The sequence below is a fragment of the Capra hircus genome, chromosome 10 (assembly GCF_001704415.2).
Source record: "Capra hircus breed San Clemente chromosome 10, ASM170441v1, whole genome shotgun sequence".
Taxonomy (NCBI): Eukaryota; Metazoa; Chordata; class Mammalia; order Artiodactyla; family Bovidae; genus Capra; species Capra hircus.
In genome coordinates, this window is record NC_030817.1 from 65,782,526 (window position 1) to 65,803,659 (window position 21,134).

The 21,134-nt window shown below is 56.6% G+C and overlaps 1 protein-coding gene across 1 annotated transcript in view; it reads left to right on the forward strand.

Annotated features, from left to right (window-relative positions):
- The window catches only part of SPTBN5 (spectrin beta, non-erythrocytic 5), a 47,125-nt gene that overhangs the window by 9,004 nt on the left and 16,987 nt on the right, over window positions 1–21,134 (forward strand). Inside the window, exons 7-33 of the mRNA XM_018054413.1 lie at window positions 1,212–1,350; window positions 1,465–1,697; window positions 1,939–2,092; window positions 2,180–2,380; window positions 2,464–2,670; window positions 4,977–5,177; window positions 5,846–5,998; window positions 9,255–9,385; window positions 9,632–9,871; window positions 10,162–10,437; window positions 11,474–11,714; window positions 11,869–12,008; window positions 12,202–12,301; window positions 13,022–13,192; window positions 13,686–13,850; window positions 14,313–14,527; window positions 14,909–15,092; window positions 15,316–15,516; window positions 15,752–15,868; window positions 16,895–17,052; window positions 17,442–17,577; window positions 17,789–17,934; window positions 18,696–18,810; window positions 18,905–19,015; window positions 19,216–19,401; window positions 20,577–20,774; window positions 20,955–21,104. Coding sequence (XP_017909902.1) covers window positions 1,212–1,350; window positions 1,465–1,697; window positions 1,939–2,092; window positions 2,180–2,380; window positions 2,464–2,670; window positions 4,977–5,177; window positions 5,846–5,998; window positions 9,255–9,385; window positions 9,632–9,871; window positions 10,162–10,437; window positions 11,474–11,714; window positions 11,869–12,008; window positions 12,202–12,301; window positions 13,022–13,192; window positions 13,686–13,850; window positions 14,313–14,527; window positions 14,909–15,092; window positions 15,316–15,516; window positions 15,752–15,868; window positions 16,895–17,052; window positions 17,442–17,577; window positions 17,789–17,934; window positions 18,696–18,810; window positions 18,905–19,015; window positions 19,216–19,401; window positions 20,577–20,774; window positions 20,955–21,104 — 4,669 coding nt within the window. The remainder of the gene's footprint in view (window positions 1–1,211; window positions 1,351–1,464; window positions 1,698–1,938; window positions 2,093–2,179; window positions 2,381–2,463; window positions 2,671–4,976; window positions 5,178–5,845; window positions 5,999–9,254; window positions 9,386–9,631; window positions 9,872–10,161; window positions 10,438–11,473; window positions 11,715–11,868; window positions 12,009–12,201; window positions 12,302–13,021; window positions 13,193–13,685; window positions 13,851–14,312; window positions 14,528–14,908; window positions 15,093–15,315; window positions 15,517–15,751; window positions 15,869–16,894; window positions 17,053–17,441; window positions 17,578–17,788; window positions 17,935–18,695; window positions 18,811–18,904; window positions 19,016–19,215; window positions 19,402–20,576; window positions 20,775–20,954; window positions 21,105–21,134) is intronic.

The window sequence follows — 21,134 nt, forward strand, 5'->3', positions numbered from 1 at the left end:
GCCTCTGTAATTTATCCCTTTGGTAAAGCACTGTTCTTTCCAGATAGCCTCTTATTAATTTATTCACTAAAACTAAGCATTTATTGAGTGTCTATTATGTCCTAAGTACTATTCTAGGTGTTGGAGATTTAGCAGTGAAGAGGGCAAATAAAAATCCCTCCTCTCATAGAGCTTGCATACTACTAAGGAAAACAGAAACATATATAGTCTGTGAGACAGGGATTTTAAAAGATAATAAAGCAGAATAGGGGCATATGAGGTGCCAAGGTGGGCAGAGGGAGTTATACTGAGTGGTCAGAGGAGGTTTACTTTTGAACAAAGACCACCCACTCAATGGACATGAGCTTGGGTAAACTCCGGGAGTTGGTGATAGACAGGGAGGCCTGGCGTGCCGTGGTCCGTGGGGTCGCACAGTCGGACACAGCTGAGCAACTGAACTGAAAGACGAGAAGGAAGCAAGAAACCATACAGATATGATGACGGACTATACTAGGGCAGTGTCCCAAAGGGGCACCTGCCTGGCATGTTTGAAAAATAACGTGGGAGCCAAGTAAACAAGTTGTAGTTAAGGTCAGGGAGGTATGGAGGCCAGGGGTGGTGGCAGAGATCCTGCTGGACCCTGCAGGACACGGTAAAGACTTGGTTTTTACTCAGAAGAAGATAGGAAGTCACGGCGGGACTTGAGCAGAGGAGTGACATGATCTACCTTTTATTTTACAGCGATCATTCTGGCTGCCGTGACAGGAGTAGACTGAAAGGACAAGGGCAGAAGCAGAGACAGTCAGGAAGCCACTGCAGTAGTCACTTAGAATGATAGAGAAGTGGAGGCGATGACAAATGGAGGGGCTCTGCATTTATTTTGAGTCCAAGGGAATTTGCAAATGGCTGAGAAGTGGGATGTGAGAAAGTGAGTCATCCAGTTCCTGGCCAGGGCACTGGGAAGGATGGAGTTGCAGTCACCTGAGATGAGGACTGGAAGGAAGGCTTGGGGGTCAGAGGAGGCCTGAACCTCCCAGACTCTCCTTCCAGTTTTTCCGCCTGTTTCTAAAAGGCAGGGACACTGCCCCTACCACTCCAGGTTGGGATGCTCACAGCCCCAACCACAGTACTCAGGTTCCTCTAGTACAGACAAGCCCCCCACCACCAACTGTGGACACCAAGCTTCCCTGCCACGGCCCAATGGACACCACCCTTATTCTCACATCCCCCAGGCAGCTGGAGATCACCCAGCGCTGGGAGCGGCTCCTCCAGCGGCTCCAAGGGCAGAGGAAGCAGATAGCGGGCATGCAGGCTGTGCTGAGCCTGCTGCAGGAGGTGGAGACTGCCTCCGACCAGCTCAACGAGCTGCAGGTGGGCCCTGGACCAGTGGACCCCCGGGGGAACATAGCAGTGTGCACCAGTCCTGGCACTCACGGGGACCCAGCACTCTGGGACGTTAATGACCACTCATCTGTCCCTGGCCAGGTGCTGGTCAGCTCCGTGGCCTGTGGGCAGAAGCTGACAGAGGTAGAGAGGCTGCTGCAGAGGCATGACCTGCTGGAGGCCCAGATCTCAGCCCTTGGAGCCCACGTGAGCCATCTGGCCCACCAGACGATGAAGCTGGACTCTTCCACGGGCACTGCTGTGGAGGTGCTGCAGGCCAAGGCCAGGGCGCTGGCCCAGCTCTCCCAGAGCCTCACATCTCTTGCCAGGTCCAGGTAAGAGCCCACCCAAACTCCTCTACCCTCTCCACAACTTTTCTGTAATCCAGATTGCCTCCTGCCCAGGTTTAAACAGTGCTGCCTGGTGACTTCCTCTAGCCTGACCCTAGTCTCCTCTGTTGAGTGATCCAGGGACAGGAGAGCTCCTATCTAAGGGGAGGTGTCTGGGCCTGGTGGGGAACCCTTCCCCAAGCCCCATCACTGCCTGATCCCCTCTGTGGCCCTTGCCATCCCTCAGGCGGGCCTCGCTGGAGCAGACGCTGCAGCAGGCAGAGCTCCTGCACAGCTGTGAGGAGGAGGAAGCCTGGTTGAGGGAGCATGGACAGCTGGTGGAGGATGCGTCTCCGGGCCCGGATCTCAGCCAGATCTCAGCGGCCCTGCAGAAACACAAGGTGCCCTCTACCTTGCATCCTGCCTCTTCCCCTCTCCCTGCCATCCATCCCTTCCCTCACCCAGCTCCCTCCTCTGTGCTCCTCCAGGCCCTGCAAGCTGAGCTCCATCGCCACCAGGCCGTGTGTGCTGATCTCCTGCAGAGGGGACGCAACCTGGGAGCCTGCGGGCCCCCGACGCAGCCGGATCCCTGGGAGCGGGCTGAGGCGGTGCAGGGCATGTGGCAGCGGCTCTGGGCCCGGATGGATGAGCAGGGCGTGAGGCTGCAGGCAGCCCTGTTCGTCCAGCAGGTAGCAGGGCCGTGGGAGCTAGCTGGCCGGGCAGGGAGTGCAGGGTCAGCCCATGTGTGCCCAGCCTACCCTCCTCCTCACAGTACTTCACGGACGTGGCAGAGGCAGACTCATGGCTTCAAGAGCAGCAGTCTGCACTGGAGAGTGCATCCTTTGGACAGGACCAGGTGGCCACCGAGGCCCTACTGCGGCAACACCTGCGTCTGGAACGCTCTGTGCGCACCTTTGGGACCGAGCTGCGTCGATTAGACGAACAGGCACAGGTGGCCACAGCCCAGGCAGCACTCCTGGTACGTAGAGACAGGACAGGGACCCAAACCCATGGGCCCCCGACCCCAAATGCGCATTGCGCCCTTGACCACACAGTGGGTGGAAATGAGATGGCCTTTGTGGCCCCTGACGTGCCTTCCCTTGGGGTTGGAGGTGCCCACTCCTTCTCAGCAGCATCTCCCCTGCTGCCCTAGCCCAGAGTTAGTAGAGTACTGTCTGCCCATGGTTGGAGGACATCAGAGGGTGGTTAGGCATTGCTCACTTCGCCCACAAGTTCCCAGGCATTGACCAGTTTCCTCCAGCAATGTCCCTTTACTTTGACCACCGGGCCTAAGATGTCCTTTCACCCTTCAGCCCCATTTGGCTCTCTCTCCTGACTAGGCCTTTTTAGGCTTTGGGTGGCCAAATCACTACCCCAGACTGCTTTCTGAATCCCCTCCCTCAGTTTATTGAGCCTCCAGTTTAAAAAAGGGAAAAAAAAAAAAAAAAACACTTACCTACATGTTGGGCAGGATGGTTTAGGTCTCTGAGGGTACGCAGTTTCTTTCAAGAAGCTGTACATGTAGCTCAGGATGTGTAAATCACAGCCCTCAGGTCCTACACTCACATTTGGTCCGTCTGCCCTCATCCCACGACTGAAGCGACTTAGCATGCACACACCCTCATGCCGAGGAAGCTCCATGTCCTGGGTGCCTGCAGACCAGCAGCACAGGTCCTCGTGTCTTGGAAGGGGGCCTGGTGGCATAGTCGGTACTGATCACCAAGACCAGACCACCAGGTCTGAAAGTTCTGTGGTTCTAACTTAGCTGAGGTTGAGCTATCTCTTTTCCTTTGCATTTATTCCCTGGACTGTATAATCAACAATTTTTGAGCCCCCTCTCTTTACAGATGAGGTAACCAAGGTTCATAGAGGCCAAGTTATTGCCCTCACAGCTGCTGGGGCGGTTGCCCAGCCCCTGTCCAGGGCTGAGACAGCCCTATCCCTCTCCCTCCCTGTGTGGCTGTAATGTGTAACTCCTGGCGCTTGCGTTATATGAACACATGCTTCTTTTGGTATTGCTTTCCTTCTGTACTATCTGGCCGCCTTCTCCAGTCCGAGTTGTTTAAATGAATGATGGGAGGCGCCTTATCCTTCTTTTGTGGCCTCTACTGCCCAGCCAGCCCTGGCATTGATAGAAAGCTTAGTTCTAATCTCTGGCATTTCAGACCCTTGCTTTGCCCAGTGGTGGTGGGGAGGTACAGAGATGCCCCCTCTCCTGTGTGTGGGGAGTCACTTTGGCAGCTAAGCAGAGCCTTCCCTCCTCCATACAGAGGGAGCCCCCAGAAGGCTGGAGCAGAACTGATGGAGATGTCACCAGGAGACCTCAGGATGGGACCCAAATTTTAGCACTGCGGGGCAGCCCTCAGATCAAGACAAGCTCCATCTACAGAGGTATAAGGCCAAGACCCCACATGGGCACCTTAACAGAGCATCAGCAATCTGTGTGGCTCTTGGGGGCATCCAAAGACTGAAGGGAAGAAGTTAAGGAGAGGAGGAAAGATATGAAACTGCCTGAAATTCTGAGTCTTCCTTTGTTCCCCTCTCTTTCCAGTCTTTCTCTGTGTCTCTTCCTTTTCCTCAGCCCCTGAGTGGCCAGCCTGGCTGCTGCTGCTGCAATATCTGACCCCTGCCTGGGGCCAGAGACACAGAGGGACAGAGATCCCCCATCTGGAAGGCCAGCCTGGGCTCCCCATGACCCCTCTATGCCCCAGCTCTTGCCACCAGAGCCACTTTGCCTCCCCCTCTGCAAATGCTCACCAGGCTCACCTTGCCCTTGAAATCCTTCCCAACAGCCCCAGCCTGTTCTGGCCGTCTTCCACCCCCTGGGCCCCCGTAGTATTCATTTCACACACCGCACATTCTGCTTATCCATGCACAGTCCTGGGAAGTGTCCTAGGTCTGTGGGCGTAAGGCATTCAGGAGCTCAGGAAGCTCTGGCCCTCATCCTCCTCTGGCCTGCAGGGCTCCTGGCACAGGACTGAGTCATGAATAATCCCCCCCACCATCCCCACTGGCCAGCTCCTGGCTCAAGAAGAGGCACAGGGCCGGTGCGGCCCTGAGAACCTGTGTTCCCACAGGCACACGCTTCACCCAGCTCCCGGGAGAGGCCCGGCAGCCCCCATGCCAGACGGACCCCGACGCCCCAGGGGGCTGCCAGGCCACAGTGCCCCTCAGGCACATCATGGGACAGGAAGCTCAGGTACAGCTGCTGGCCCACCCTGCCAAGCCTTCTGCTCCTTGCTGGGAGCCCTTCCAGACACGCTGACCTCTGTCCTGTGGGCACAGGTGGTGTCTGCCCTGAGCTCTCCGAAGATAGGCCCGAGAAACCCGGGGGCCTGGCATGAGGTTTTCTGCCACTCTGGTCCGTGGGGCACCCAGAAGATGGCCCTCCCAGATGAGCCTGATGCTGGCTTTGACCCCAACACCATCCTCCAGACACAAGACCGCTTGAGCCAGGACTATGAGGGCCTGCGGGCCCAGGCAGAGGTAACACTCCTTGTTCATGGAACGTTCACTCCCTTAGTCTGGATCCTGAGCTGTGAGCCCAGGGACAGAGCAGTGACAGGACACGTTCCCTGCCCTCGAAGAGCTTGGGTCAGGGCAGAGAAGGTGTGAAACAAGTCATTAGCCGGATCTGGGTGCAATGGGAGCATGAAGGGGAGGCCAGGTGAGGGCGGGGAACCAGGGGAGGCATCTCTGAGGGATGGACGTTTAGGCGGAGACTTAACGAGAAGCTGAGAGCAGGTGAGTCAGGAGCACGGCAGGGGGAGATGGTGGGGAAGAGTGTTCTGAGCAGGACCTGGGCAAAGGCAGGAAAAGAGGCCCAGTGGAGGAGTGAGGACCAGGGTGCCTGGAGCACAGCGGGGAGGCCCGGGAGCAGTTAGAGGAGAGCCTACAGAGGAAGGGCCGGGTAGCAGGGCCAGACCCAGGGAGAAGCGCAGATTGTACCCAAGAGCGAAGGGTGTGAGTGGGATAACAGAAACAAGCACGCTCTGCCGGGCCCTCTGCCAGAGGGTGGAGGGCCCAGCAGTGGGACAGGGACTGTTTCTGGGCCTGGTCTTGGCCTCTGCGGGTTGGGAGGTGATGGGGGACCTGCTCTCAGCGCCGCATGGCAAGCGCTGGCCCTCACCCCAGCCTCTGGGCTGGCCTCTCAGCGCCGCAGGGCCCAGCTGGAGGAGGCGGTGGCCCTGTTTGGCTTCTATGGCTCATGTGGGGAGCTGCAGTCCTGGCTGACCAAACAGACAACGCTGTTGCAAACGCTGCAGCCTGAGGCCAACAACTTGGAAGTCATGCAGCTCAAGCATGAGGTACCTTGCTGCTGAGGGGGTCTTGCCTGCTTGGCCCTGCTGCTCTAGGGGTCCCTGTCCTGCCCCCTCCTCACTCCTCCTGCCTCTCCCTTATTCACTCCTATGCCCCAGTGCTCTGTGTCAGCTGTGGACCTGTCTGCGAGGATGGAGAGGAGGACTTGGCCTTGAATTTTTTTTTTTTAGATATAATTAGCATATAACACTGTATTTTTTCAGGTACAATTAGATGTCATATATCGCAAAATGACCACCCTGTAAATCTAGTAACATCCACCAGCATACATGCACAGTAACAAAAGCTTTATTTTATGACTATAAGTGTGTACCTTTCACCCATCTCACCCACTCCCCATGCCTCCCCTATGGCAACCACCAATCCATTCTCTGAATCTGTGAGCTTGGGTTTTTTTTAATCACATATATAAATAGGATCGTATGGTATTCGTGTTTCTCCATCTAACTTATTTCACTTAGCATGATGCTGTCAAGGCCCATCCGTGTCATCCTGAAGGGCAAGATTTCAGCTCTTTCTTGGGGCTGAATAATATTCAGTGCTCGCGTGCATGTGTGTGTGCGCATGTGCGCGTGCGTGCGTGAGAGTGTGTGTGTGTGTGTGTGTGTGTGTGTGTGTGTGTGTGTGTGTGTGGCGTTTTCTTTGTTCTTTCATCCACTGATGGACACTTCGGTTGTTCCCACACCTTGGTTTTTGTAAATAATGCTGCAATGAACATGGAGGTGTATATATTTTTTGGAGTTAGTGTTATTTTCTTCAGATAAATACCCAGAAGTGGAATGGCTGGATCACGTGGTAGTCCTATTTTCCACTTTTTGAGGAACATCCATACTGTTTTCCATAGTGGCTGTACTAATTTACATTCACACAAGCAGTGCACCGGGGTTCCCTTTTCTCCACATCCTCACCAACGCTTATTTATTGTCTTTTTGATAATAGCCTTTCTAACACGTATGAGGTGATATCTCAGTGGTTTTAATTTCCATTTCCCTTATGATGGTGATAAGCATCTTTTCATGTAACTCTTGACCATCTGTATGTTCTCTCCTTTTAAAATTGTATTATTTGGGTTTTTGTTATTAAAATGCGTACGTTCTCTGTACATTCTGGATATTAACCTTCTATCAGATGTATGATTTGCAAATGTTTTCTTCCATTCTCCCATACCATAGGTTGCCTTTTCACTTTGTTGATGGTTTCCTTTGCTGGGCAGAAGCTTTTTGGCCACTTGTTTATTTTGTTTTTGTTACTTTGCTTTTGGTACCAAATCCCAAAAAAAAATCATTACCAGACCAATGTCATGGAGCTTACCCCACTATGTTTTCTTCTAGGAGCTTTATGATTTCAGGTCTTACATTCAAGTCTTTAATCTATTTTGTGCTAATTTTTATGTATAGTATTAGACAGTGTTCCAGTTTCATTCTTTTGTAGGCAACTGTCCAGTTTCCCCAACACTATTTTTTAAGAGACTGTCCTTTCCCCAATGTATAGTCTTTATAACTCCTTGGTCATAAAATTAATTGACCATATATGCATGGGTTTGTTTCTGGGCTATCTGTTCCATTGATCTATAGGCTGTTTTATCCCAGTAACATACTGTTTTGATTTACTATGCCTTTGTTAAAGAGTTTGAAATCAAGGAGCATAATGCCTCCAACTTTGTTCTTTCTCAAGATTGCTTTGTTTGTTCGAGATCTTTTATTGTCCCATACAAATTTTAGTCTTCCAGTCCTTAAGCACAAAATATCTTTCTGTTTATTTGTGTCTTCTTTGTTTTTTTTCATCAATGTCTTATAGTTTTCAATGAACAGATCTTTCACCTCCTTGGTTAAATTTATTCTTGTGCTGTGCTAAGTTGCTTCCGTCATATCTGACTCTTTACAACCCCATGGACTGTAGCCCACCACGCTCCTCTGTCATGGGATTCTCCAGGCAAGAATACTGGAGTGGGGATCCAGTATTTCCTTCTCCAGGGGATCTTTCCCACCTAGGGGCCAAATCCACATCTCTTGTGTTTCCTACATTGGCAAGCGGGTTCTTTACCACTAGCGCCACCTGGGAAGCCCGAAATTTATTCCTAAATGTTTTATTCTCTGGAGTGTAATTGCAGATTTAATTTCTATACACTAATAAGGAACATGGAGAAGGCAATGGCACCCCACTGCAGTACTCTTGCCTGGAAAATCCCATGGATGAAGGAGCCTGGTGGGCTGCAGTCCATGGGGTCGCGAAGAGTCGGACACAACTGAGCAACTTCACTTTCACTTTTCACTTTCTTGCATTGGAGAAGGAAATGGCAACCCACTCCAGTGTTCTTGCCTGGAGAATCCCAGGGACGGGGGAGCCTGGTGAGCTGCCGTCTATGGGGTCGCACAGAGTTGGACACGACTAAAGCGACTTAGCAGCAGCAGCAGCAGCAGCAATAAGGAACTATCAGAAAGAGAAATGAAGAGAACAGTCCCATTTTCAATTGCATTCCCAAAGAATAAAATTAAAAAATTTATTTTAGGTATTTTATTCTTTGGGATGTAATTGCAAATGAGATTCTTCATTTCTCTTTCTGGTAGTTCCTTATTAGTGTATAGAAATTGAACATATTTCTGTATATTGATTTTTGTATCCTACAACCTTACTGAATTAATTTATTCTAACAGTTTTTTGGTGGAATCTTTTTAAATTTTATTTATTTACTTTTGGCTGTGCTGGGCCTTTGCTGCTGCTCAGGCTCTTCTCTAGTGATGGCAGGTGAGAGCTACTCTCTAGTTGTGGTGTTCAGGCTTCTCATTACAGAGCCTTCTCTTTTGTTACCGAGTGTGGGCTCCAGGACACGTGGGCTTCAGCAGTTGTGCATGTGGGCTCAGCTGTGGCTCCTGGACTCTCAAGAACAGGCTCAGTAGTTGTGGCACATGGACTTAGTTGCCCCATTGGCATATGGGATCTTCCCCAAGCAGGGATTGAACCCGTGTCTCCTGCATTACCACGTGGATTCTTTAGGGTTTTCTATATATAAAATCTTGTCATCTGCAAATAGTGACAATTTGACTTCTTCCTTTCCAATTTGGATGTCTGGTCTTGAATTTTTAAAGGGCTCTCCCAGCCCTTTAAGGACATAGACCCCTGTCCTTCCAGAGGGATGCAGCTCAAACATCTCTGTAGCAGTGCATATCTGAGGTCATTCCTAGTATTAAGGGGACTGTAGGAAGAGAAAAGGCCCCCTCCAGGCCTGGAATCTCCTTTCCCCAGAACTTCCTCACTGCCCTGGCTGTGGGAAGAAGCCTTTGGACTGAGGTTAACAGCTCCGCTGAGCAGCTGAAGCAGAGGTGTCCTGGAGATTCCCCTCAAATCCAGCTACAGCAGGAGGAACTGAGTCAGAGGTAAAAATTAAGAGAGAGTGCTGCTGAGTGGAGAAGACTGGCTAGTGCCCAGGCCTGAGTACCTGCTTACCTGACTCCTGAGATGCCAGTAAGAAAGACTAGAGGCGTCAGGGATGGGAAGAGAGGGAATGGGGATGGCCAGCCTGCCAGCTCTTGTCACGCAAGCCTTGACCAAGGCCCCAGGATGGATGGGGAGGTGTCCCTGTGACATGACATCCCTGAGATAACCCTGTTCCCTCGGCCCAGGTGGGAACAGCTGGAGGCCCTGAAGAAAGAGAAGGAAACTCAGCTGGTGTGCACAACGCACGTGTGCAGTTTTCTGCAGGAGTGTGGATCCACTCGGGTCCAGCTGCAAAACCTGATACTCCAGCTAGAAACCCTGGAGCTGGGGAACTCAGAGGATGGCCACCATGTTCTGCGAGTGGGCCAGCAGAAGATGCTGGTGCTGGAGAAAGACATTCGCCACCTGCAAAGGGCGGCTAGCAAGTATGGCCAGGATTCAGCACAGCAGAGCCCTGAGCAGGGCTCTGGAATGGGGAGAAGGGCAGAAACTGAGGTGGGAGGATGGGAAGGGTATGCCATCGGAAGGGCAGGGCACAGACTGGGAAACAGTGTGAGAACGTGCTCATGGTGAACGAGAGAGCCACCCATGCTCGCTGCCCCTCCATTGAGGGTGAGGGGCCAGTTCAGAGTTGCCACCACTTGCCCTGGGGAACCTACACCTGGGCCCAAGGCCAGGGGCACGGCACTGACTGGGCAGTGGGTCCTGTCCACAGGGTTGAGGAGATGGGCCCCACAGAGAGCCCGTCCCTGCAAGGACACGTGGAGACGCTGCAGGGGCTGCTGGAGCGAGTGCGGGAGCAAGTGGCCCAGCGGGCCCAGGCCTGGGCCCACCGGAGCTTCCTGCAGGAGAGCCAGCGGCTGCTGCTATGGGCAGATAGTATCCAGGCCAAGCTCCACAGCAAGGAGGAGGCGGTGGATGTGGCCTCAGCCCAGCAGCTGCTGGGGAAGCACCAAGAGCTGCTGGAGGAGATCCACCTGCAGCAGGAGAGGTCAGGACGAGAGGGCAGGTGGGGCCTGCATTAGGCTGGCCCTGGCCTGTGGACAGGGCACCAGCAAGGGACAGATGGGGAGTAGCGTGTCACCAGAGGCGTGGCCCAGGCTAGTGTCCATCCTGGCACCTGAGGCAGGTTTACAAAGAGGCGGGTGAAACCAAAGACTGATCAGACATCTTGCATGTGTTGTGGAGGGACCCCGGGCAGAGTCTGAGCCTCCTAGAATGTTCTGTCCTGTCCAGGCCTGGCCACGCCCGATGCAGGAGAGCCTGGGGCACTGCTCTATCAGGGTGGCCGAGCCACCTAACCTATTCTGGGTAATACAGACCCCACAGGCCCCTGGAGCAAAAAAAATGGCTCAGCCTCTTGCCACCCAGGACTAAGACAACACCCTCCTCAGTACGGCGATATCTCCCCTCGTCCTCCAGGGGTGGGTGCAGTCTGCAGCCTGGGCCACATATGAGGGAGCCTAACAGGTGGCCCAGTGGACCCTGAAATCCAGCCCATCCCTGCTAACTAGATGCCACCACCCACTTGAGGGCTGCACCAACTCAGACAAGTAGAGCCTTTTCCTAACTCACACGAAGGTGTCACTTGTTCTCAAACTGAGCCTGGGAGGCACACCCGGCAGAGGGGTAGCTGCCTTTCCTAATCGCTCCAGGCTTCACCCAGGCTTGTGGTGACCCCACAGTCAGGTATGTATGTGGTCTGAATGATTTCTTCTGGGTGCACTGCCCAGCCATCCACTGGCCTGGGCATCGCCATCAGCATGGCCAGCTGGAGCAAGATGTGGCATGCAGGGAGCATGGGAACTAGTGAGTCCCAAGTCCTGGGCTGGGCTTGTTGTTTGCTGTCTCACCAGGGCATAGCTATCCCACAGGATGAGTGGACCCCTGGGGCTTACCCACTTCAGACCCCTGCCAGTTACCCTCACCTCAGAGCTCCCAGATGAAAGAACCATGGAGGCCAGAGGTGAGGAAGGTTGGCCCAGGAAGCAGACAGGGTTTGACCCTCTGCCTGTCGTCCTGGACAGGCTACAGCAGCTGGAGACTCAGGGCCAGCCCATGGCAGCCTCAGGCTCCCCAGACTTCCGAGAGGTGGCTAGTGCCCTGAGGCTCCTGGGCCACCAAGGCCAGGAGTTAAAGGCCGCCTGGGAACAAAGACAGCAGCAACTGCAGGAGGGGCTGGAATTGCAGAAGTTTGGTCGAGACGTGGATGGTTTCACTGCCTCCTGTGCCAACCATGAGGCCTTCCTACGGCTGGACAGCCTCCAGGTATGGAGCTAGAGGTGTGCAGCTGGGATGTGCCTTCCCCAGGAAGTAGGAGCCTGAAGCCAGGCTGGGCAGAGGGGCCCTTGGGTTGGCAGTGGGTGAGAGGGTGCTGACCACTCCCCTCCTCTCAACCTGACCCCGGTCTCTGTGTCTCCAGGAGGGCGTGGTGGAGGCCCAGAGCCTGGTGCAGCAGCTCCAGGAGTGTGGGCGGCTGCTGGATGCCCTTGGCTCTAGAGCAGAGGGTCTACAGGCACGTGGCGAGAAGCTGGCTCGGAACCGACACCCCGCTGCACACAAGTAAGCCTGGGCCTGTCTGGACAGGGCCTGTGCAGCCCATTACCCTGAGCCTGGGAGAGTGCCCAGGGAATGAGGGGACAGGTATGAACAGGGGACAGGGTGAACCCTGGGCTGTGGTGGGTCCGACCTTTGTGGTGGGCCTCAGGTAGATTGGAGCCTCCACCTACCCTCCCCGACTCCACCTGCCCTGCAGGGTCAGAGAACAGCTGCAGAGCATCCAGGAGCGGTGGACCAGGGTCCAGGAGAGGAGTGAGCAGAGAAGGAGGCAGCTGCTGGCCTCCCTCCAGCTCCAGGTGAGGGGTTGGCCCCCATCCCCCGCTCCAGCGCACAAGACCATTCTGGGAGGAATGCCTCAGAGTCTACTGCTGAACTACAGCTGTGCTGTGTGGGGCACTGCAGTTTACAAAGCACTTTCCCGCTTACTGACCCTCCCAGCACCTTTTGTGAGATGGGTATTATGACTCTGATTTTTCCAGTTGAGGAAAACCAAGGCTTAGGCCACTCTGCTCAGAGACAGGGCTGGACCCAAAGCCTGGGCCCCTCCCTCGGCCAGCTGCTCCCCAGCCCCAGCATTTCTGGCCATGCTCCCGGCTCTTGCATGGGCCGTGGCTCCAGCTGCACAGCTTGACTCTGTTGGATGTCTGTTCTGCCTATGATGGGGGCTCAAAGCCTGGCTAGTCCAGAGGCCTCCTGGACACATAGGGTCATCCATGATCTGATGTGCTGGATCGGGGGGCACCTGGCCAGATGCCCCTCCTCTCTGGGCACTGGGCGCTGTGAGGCCAGACCTTAATTCTCCAGGCTTCTTTCTGCTACTTTCCCTGAGACATTTTTCTCCCCATCTCTGTTTCCTTGCTCCCATTTGGGAGCAATAACCCCTGCCCCCCACCTCTCCTGCACCCTAGGATTGGCTCCTCAACCTGCTCTTCCCCTCGGGGCACCCTGAGACTCCTCTTCCACGAGGTCCTCATACCAGCCCTCACCACGCTTTGCCTCCCTTGGTTCCCGGGCAGGAATGGAAGCAGGATGTGGTGGAGGTGATGCTGTGGATGGAGGAGAAGGGGCAGATGTTGGTGGAGGAGCCATCCCGAGAGCCCAGCAACGTCCGGAGGAAACTCAGGCAGCACGAGGCAGCCACGCGTGAGCTGGCGGCCACCCAGGGGCACGTGGAGGGCCTGCAGCAGGTGAGGGGCGCTGGGCCCAGGGTGCGGGGCCTGCTCGGCTTCATGTTTCCACTGCACAGCACGTTCTCCTGGAGCACAGTCGCTGGAGGAAGAATGGATCTCACTCTGCAGAGCATTAGCATCCCCTAGCTTCCTCCTTCACTCAGCGGGCAACCCCGGTCTTAGCACGCAAACCAACTCAGAGAGCTTTTCTCGTCCCTTCCCCTCAAGTCTAAGAGGCAGTCCCCGAGCCTGCCGCCTCTGCCTGGACACAGTCCTCCCACCAGCTGTCCAGTGCCTGCTCACCACACACTATTTCCAGGCATCAGAGGAAAGCCCTCCTGCCAGTGCCCTCAGATCTGGGGCCACACGAAGAGCTGGAGGCGCCCTTGCGGCCTGTGGAATGCAGCTTGCAACCAGTCACTCCCACTGCTGCCCCCGGACCCAGCCCACCACGGCCACTCCCAGTACCAGCAGCTCAGCCAGACGCCCCAGGCCTTTGTGTCCCCTGCAGGTCGGGAGAGAGCTGCTGAGCAGCAGGCCCCATGCCCAGGAGGATGTGCAGGCCAGGCTTCAGGGCCTAAGTAGCAAGTGGGAAGAGTTGAGACGCAAGGTGGCAGAGCGTGGGAAGCAGCTCCAGCAGGCTCGGCAGCAAGACCAGCTCCTGCGGCTGCTACAGGTGGGCCCAAGAGAGGAGAGGATCCAGGAGGGAACCCAAATAGACAGAAGGGGCTGAATAGATAGGAGAGGAAGTGGGGAGAGGAGGAGTCGGGGCACTCTGCTGACTCTGGAGTGGCCCTGAAAAGTCCTGCAGCCTTTGGAGGCCTCTAGCCTGAGGCCCGTTGACCCTGGCTACCCACCGTTGGCTGATACAAGACTGCCCCCTGTGTGCCTATGCGTGTTCAGCACGACTTGAGTCTCCGTGAGAGGCAGACGTGAGAGAGGACAGGGACACTCATGAGGTTCTGGGAGAAGGATTGGGCACCGTGGGTTGGAGGTGGACAGTGGCAGGGACAGAGATCCTCAAATGGTCGTTGGTGAATCTGGCGTGCTGCTAGCCCTGTAGCCTTAGCGTCCAAGAAGGGCCACTTGCCAGTCTGCACACGGGCAGCCTAATGCAGCGCCCTGTATCCCTCCCCAGGAAGCCAAGGAGAAGATGGAGCAGCTAGAGGGGACCATGCAGAGGGCAGAAATGGGACAGGACCTGGGCTCCAGCCGGGGGCTCCAGAAACAGCACTGCCAGCTGGAGGCCGAGAGCCAGGCACTGGCCAGCAAGATGGCTGCCCTTGTCCCCGAGGCCCGTCAGGCGGTCAGTTCCCAGGCCATCATGGAGGAGACCCAAAAATACCTCCAGAGGTACTCGGCTGCTTGTCCCACCTCCACCCCATGGTGTGTAACTGCCATCATATGAACCTGAGGGCGGTTTCACCCGGTGGGCCCAGCAGAGTGGCACCTCAAGGCCCTGAGGTCATCCATGCCTCCTTCCCTTATGAGTAGAGTCACTTCTGAGGTAGGAGAGTCAGAGACCCCAGCCAGGCTTCCTAAGCACCCCACAGTCTAAAGCCAGGGAGGTCCTCTGGGTGGGAGCTTGGGCCTGGGCCTTTCCAGCTGCCTCCCCATCTTCAGATGATGTTCCCCGACCCCTGCCTCTTCCTGTGGGCCCCGACTGGGATGAGGAAAGCACCGGGCACTGGACCTCACCTGTTCCCGGCCTTTCTGGCTCCTCTGTCCACCCAGGTTCAAGGCCCTGCAGCAACATCTGGCCAGCCGGCGACGGCAGCTGCAGGCCTCGGTTGAGCTGTACCACTTCTACCACCTGAGCGGCGCGGAGCTCGTGTGGGTGGCAGAGCACATGCCCACGCCCAGCACCAGCTCTGCTAAGTACCCAGACGGTGCCCCCCGCCTTCTCCACAAGCATGAGGTAACGGTCCCCGTTTCCTCCCAGGATCCCTGACGTGCCTTTCCCAGAGCCTTGATGCCCTCCTCCATGACTCAGGGAGTCCTGATTCCCAAGTCTCTGCCCCCAGCCCCTCTCTGCCTGCAAGTCATCCTGGGCCCTGGAGCCACAGCCATGGCTCTGTTCTGGGCCCCCTGTGGCTAAGGAGTGCCCGGGGGCGGCAGCCCTTCATGCTGTTCTGTGGCAGGAACTCTGGGTGGAGGTGAGAGCCCACCAGGGCCAGGTACAACGGGTGCTGGGTTCTGGGCGACACCTCGCAGCCTCCAGGCACCCCCAGGCCCAGCACATCGTGGAGCGGTGCCAGGAGCTGGAAGGCCGCTGGGCGGATCTGGAGCAGGCGTGTGAGGCACAGGCCCGGCACCTGCAGCAGGCTGCTGCCCTCCAGGAGGTATGATGCTGAGGCCACAGGGTCAGGGGAAGTAGCCAGAGTTGGGCAGCCTCTTCGGGTGAGGTCTGTGGGACCTGGAGCTCTCACGAAGCTGGGTCAGTGGTGAGAACTCAGGGCCCAGAGCTGCCTAGTCTCCATGGGAACAGAAGCCTTCTTTCTGCCTGTGTGATGTCCCCAAGGGGCAATGGAGGGTCTATCTGAGAAGGTCAAGGTGAGTTGACTCCATTCTTGCCAGTGTTTCCTGGATGCATCAGAGCTGGAGGACTGGGTGGAGGAGAAGTGGCCACTGGTGAGCAGCCAGGACTATGGTGGGGACGAGACAGCCACCATCAGGCTCATTAAGAAGCACCAGGTAGTATATGCTGAGCTTCCCTGCTGTGGTCTGGACTGGGGTGGTGACAGGCCATGAGGAAGGGGTCTGTCACACGCCCAAAGGCAGAGCCCTGCTCTTTCTTCCTGGAGACTGTCCAGCCCCCCGGCCCCAACCCTGCAGAGGCCCCTGCTCACCCCCAGTTGCCCTCCTCTTCAGCCACCACCCCTTTGAAGAGCCCTCCCCCTTCTTGCATCTCCACCGTGGTCCACACTCCTGTGGCCTCAGGATTTCTCTGCCTTCTCTTCTAGCTTCTTTTCCTCCCCCTGGCACTTTCCTGCTCTCTTGGGGGTCACCTGTTCCAGCCATCCCCACATCTTCCACAGGCTTCTCCTTCCCACACTTTGAATATCATCCTTTGAGTTAACCATCCCTGAAACCATCAGCATCCCCTATTAAAGTAAGAGAGGCCTGGAACACCCTCATCCTTCCTGGAATCTGACTCTCAGAACCACACGTGAGCCCTGAATCCTGGCACAGCCCTGCTTTCTGTTACCACTGAAGTGTCCACCTGTCTGGGCATTTTGTCTACCTATCCCTAGTGGTCGGTGTTTGAGGGTCCTGTGACTTAGGGCTTTCGGGGGGCCATTCCTAAGGGGCGTGCCCATAGCCAAAGCCTCATGGAGCTTCCATGTCCCAGGCATCCTGGGCTGCTTACTTGACTCCGTCCGTTTTCATACTGGGAGACTGGGGCCCAGTACCTGCCTCCCGTGGCCTCTCTTCTTGGCCCAGAGGACCCAACATTCACTCTGCCCTGCTAAATAGTGAGCCACAGACTGCATTTTCACTTTCTTGAAGCAATAAGAACTCCCATCACTATTGGGTAGATGAGTGATCAGTGTGTGAGTGAGCGGATGGGTCAGGGTGAGTGGATAGGTGAGTGTGTGGGTGGGTGGGTGAGTGGAAGGAGGAACAGGATGGGTGTGTGATCAGTGGGTTGAATGATCAGGAGGGCGGGTAGATGGATAGATGAATAAATCACCCAGCCTGAGCCTTGTGTGCTGGCAGGCCCTGCAACAGGAACTGGCTCATTATTGGAGCTCCATGGAGGAGCTTGACTGGAGAGCCAAAACCCTCACTGGCCCCGAGGCTCCTGCACAGCTGGGTGTGGTACAGAAGAGGCTCCGGGAGCGGCTGCAGGCCCTGCAGGAGCTGGCAGCCACACGGTGAGGGGCACTGTACCTCTCCCCAGGCTTAGGCCACCTGGCCACGGTTAATTGTTTCCATACCTTAACTCTGATTGGAAGGAGCCCATGACCCCAGGCCCACAGAGCTGACAGATGGCTCCTTGCTGCGTATTGCTCCCTTCTTTTCATAAATTCCTCAGTGGGCCCACTGGGTAGGAACTTGGGCCCCCAGCTCCCCATTTCTTCCCCCTACCTACACCTTCACCTGCCCTACCCTAGCCTTCTTTACTTCTCCCCAAATCCCCAGCCTCAAGCTTAGGCAGGAAACATGAAAAACCTCCTCCTTCAGGCCACCCACTTTGGCTGGGTCAGCTGTCCTCACGGGTGTGGGCAGCTAACTTCGGGGGAACCATGGGCTATCCCCACAGGGACCGGGAGCTGGAGGGGACCCTGAAGCTGCACGAGTTCATGAGGGAGGCTGAGGACCTGCAGAGCTGGCTGGCCAGCCAGAAGCAAGTGGCTGGAGGAGGAGAGAGCCTTGGGGAGGACTATGAGGACGTCCTGGTGAGAAGAGGCTAGGGGCAGGGGCTGGCTGGGCTGTGTGTAGAAGGGGTTTATGAGTCCTGGCTGAGGACAGGCCTTCTGAGTAGTAGGGGCAGGCGCTGTGGCCATCCAGCCCCCCATCACCCAGATGTCAGTGGGGGGCCTCGGTCCCCGGGCTGCTTGCTGTCTCGCCAGCTGGGGCCATCTGTCACCTCTTCCCCTCTCTCCTCAGCATCTCTGCACCAAGTTTGTCAGGTTTCAGCACACAGTAGAGATGGGTGGCCAGCGGGTGGCAAGCTGCCAGCAGCTGGCAGAGAAGCTGCTGGAACGAGGGCACAGAGCAGCCCCCAGGGCCCATCAGATGCAGCGGGATCTGCAGTGAGTGCTGGGCAGACCCAGGGCATGGGCTCAGGGAAGGGTGCTGGGCAGACCCAGGGCATGGGCTCGGGGAAGGGTGCTGGGCAGACAAGGCCCGGGGGACTCAGAGAGGGTGCATGCACCCAGGGCCACACCAGCTCTTTCTGCCCTGATGGGGAGGGGCTGCTTTCAGGGATGCCAAGCCTGCCGCGGGTGGCTGTGCCATGGGTGACTGTGGGCTGCGAAGGGAAGCAAGGAGGGGTGTGCAGGTCAGAGAGCCCTGCCCAGACCTGCAGGGGCACTTTTCCAAACCTCTGACTCTCAGGACTTGGAAGGGCTGTGGGAAGACTGCCTGACTCCCCACCGGCTGGTTTGAATCCTCCCCTAACCTGTGAGATTTGAGGCAGGGTCGTCCTGGGTCATAACCCCTAGCCCGACCCAGCCCTAGGAGCTCAGGGAGAGTTTGCTGAGTACATCAGGAGGGCAAAAGAGAAATTCCAATCTGATTGATTTATTGAGACTTGAAGGCCCAAGATGTAAGGAGTATCAAAGAGCTCAGAAATCAGTGAAGTGTTAAGTGTGACAACAGCAAAGGACTGAGTTCACAGCACAGGTAGAAAGAGAGGCTCCCGGCCATGGCCGGACAGGAGGGGGCGTTTAGAAGGGCGATGTGGGCCAGTCCCGGATAAAGTGCAGAGAGGAGGACGGCTAACCAGCCTGGCGAGGGGGCGAAATGAAGCGTTAAATCAATGGCTGATCTGCCACCCGTCTCCCTTGAGTAGGGCTGCCTGGGCAGAGCTGTGGGAGCTGACCCAGGCCCGAGGCCGCCTGCTCCGAGACGCTGAGGCCACCCTCAAGGTTCACCGAGACATGTTGGGAGCCCTCACCCAGGTGCAGGTGTGAGCCGGCGGGGGAGGAGCGGGGGAGGTTTCCTTCTAGAATGGATCCTGACTCAGTGCCGCACTCTCCACTCCTGATCCCCTTTCCTCAGGAGAAAACCACCAGCCTCCCCTGTGACGTGGCCCAGGACCTGCGTGGGCTGGAGGCCCAGCTGAGGAGACAGGAGGGGCTGGAACGTGAGCTCATGGGCACTGACCAGCAGGTGAGCCCAGGTCTGGCTGCCTCTCCCCCTCAGGGCCCCTCAGGCCTGCCTGTCTGCTCGCAGCTTTCCCCACTCTCGGAGCTGCCAGTTGGGCCCACTGTGCTCCAAGGGCAGGACCCCAGGGCGAGCTGTGGGACAGGGCAGGCCCTTCGCCTCTAGGAGGACACGACCCTTCCCTCTTATCCCCACCCTGCCCCCAGCTGCAGGAGCTGCTGGAGATGGGAGGCATGGTGCAGAGGCTGGGGCCCGGGCCGCAGGCCCATGCAGTACAGCAGAGGCAGCAGGCCCTGGAGCAGGCCTGGGAGACCCTGAAGCTGCGAGCAGAGCAGCGCCGGGCCCAGCTCGAGCGGGCATGGCTCCTGGCCCGCTTCCACGTGGCGGTGAGGGTTCTTCCTTTCCCAGGGCTGTGTGTGTGTGTATGTGTGTGATGCTGTGAGTGTGCATGCATTAATGAGGCCCTCCAACTCTGGAGGCAAAACAGATGTGAACACAAGAAGGACGAGCACATGCTGGTGTCTGCCAGAGGGCTGAGTACGGGGGTGCAACAGTGACTCCTTAGTTTTGGGTTGACACCAGCTCGTGTGTGACAGTGCAGTCAGGACATAGGGGTACCAGCCAGGGCTCAGGAGGGAAAACAGCCCAGGAAAGCCCGTAACTAGAGACCCAAATGTCCTAGACAACGACCTCTGGATCAGCCAGCATTTCTTGTAACATCTGTGTTGAGCTGTCTGCTAGGAGCTGTTGGTGGGGAGAGGGGGTGATACAGAGCCTGTGTAAGATGGAATCACTGCCATCAGGGAGCTTGTCTAGCTGGGAGATGAGCGTTGGGAGTCAGATTGGGACAGAGGGCCCTGGCCATGGGCTGTCCCGGTACCTGGTAGACTGGGAGATGCAAACTGTAACACAGCAAAAAGGCTTGAGTTTAGAGGCCTACCTCTGCCACTTTCTAGCAGCGTGTTCTCGAGCAAGGCCCTGACCCCAGCTTGTTACCCCTGTGTGTGAGCGCCTGGAGGTTACAATCTCCTTCCTGCACACTTGTTGTGCCATTTACCCTGCTTCGTTTGTGTACTGAGCTGTCAGGACTAGGATCTAAAGCCCCTCCAGCTCTAACATGTGTTTGCGTGTAAATCAACAAAAGACCGTTTATAAATACAAAACCAGAGATTCAGAGGACAAGGTAGGCAGTGAGATGTCAGGGGGCAGAGGTGGCTCCACAAGGAAAAGAAGGCCTTAGCCCTTGGTGAACATGGAGATGGAAGGGAGGAAAAGAACTTCTAAGCAAGCAGGGCAGCAAAAACCCAGGGTGGAGAGAAGTGCCAGGCAGGGCAGGAGGAGGCTGGCTTGGCCCTGGTGCAAGTTTAGTGACCTGGGAGGATTGGGTTGGATGACAGCGGAGGAACCAGGTGACCACAGGCCTCACGAGCCTCATCTGAGGTCTGACCCGGGACAGCTCAGGCCACTCCAGTGCATGCACTCCAGGCGGGCTGTGTTTGTGGCTCAGAGCCCAGTTCTCTGCCACCCAGCCCAGCTCTCCCTCCATCTCTTTGGGATCCAGGTGCAGGACTACACCTCCTGGGTGGCCAGCGTGTGGCAGGAGCTGCAAGTGGAGGCAAGCTCCCAGGATCCCGGGAGTGGCCCACTGAAGCTCAGCGCCCACCAACAGCTTCGGGCCGTGCTGGAGGCCCGGGAGGAGCTATACCAGCAGGCCGCCCAGCTGGGCCAGCAGGCGCTTCTGGCTGCAGGGACATGTATCAAGGAAGTAGGTCCCCCTTTCCCGGTGCCACCCCCCAGCCTCCCTGAACCGAGCCTGCACCCGATCTCTGTGCCCTTGCCCCACTGTGCCACACCAGTCGCTCCTCAGAGGCTTCCCCTGGGGACCCACGTCTGCCCCATGCAGGCAGCTCTCTGGAGTGCAGGCTCCCCGTGTGCCCATCCTCAGGTCCGGGATGGGCTGCAAACCCTGCGGGACCAGCGGGAGCGGGTGTTCCAGGCCTGGGAACAGAAGCAAGAGAGGCTGCAGGTCATGGGCCGGGAGCAGCTCTTCCTCAGGAAGTGTGGCCGCCTGGACGAGATCCTGAAGGCCCGGGAGGCAGGTGCCCTCGCCCCAGAGCCTCCCTAG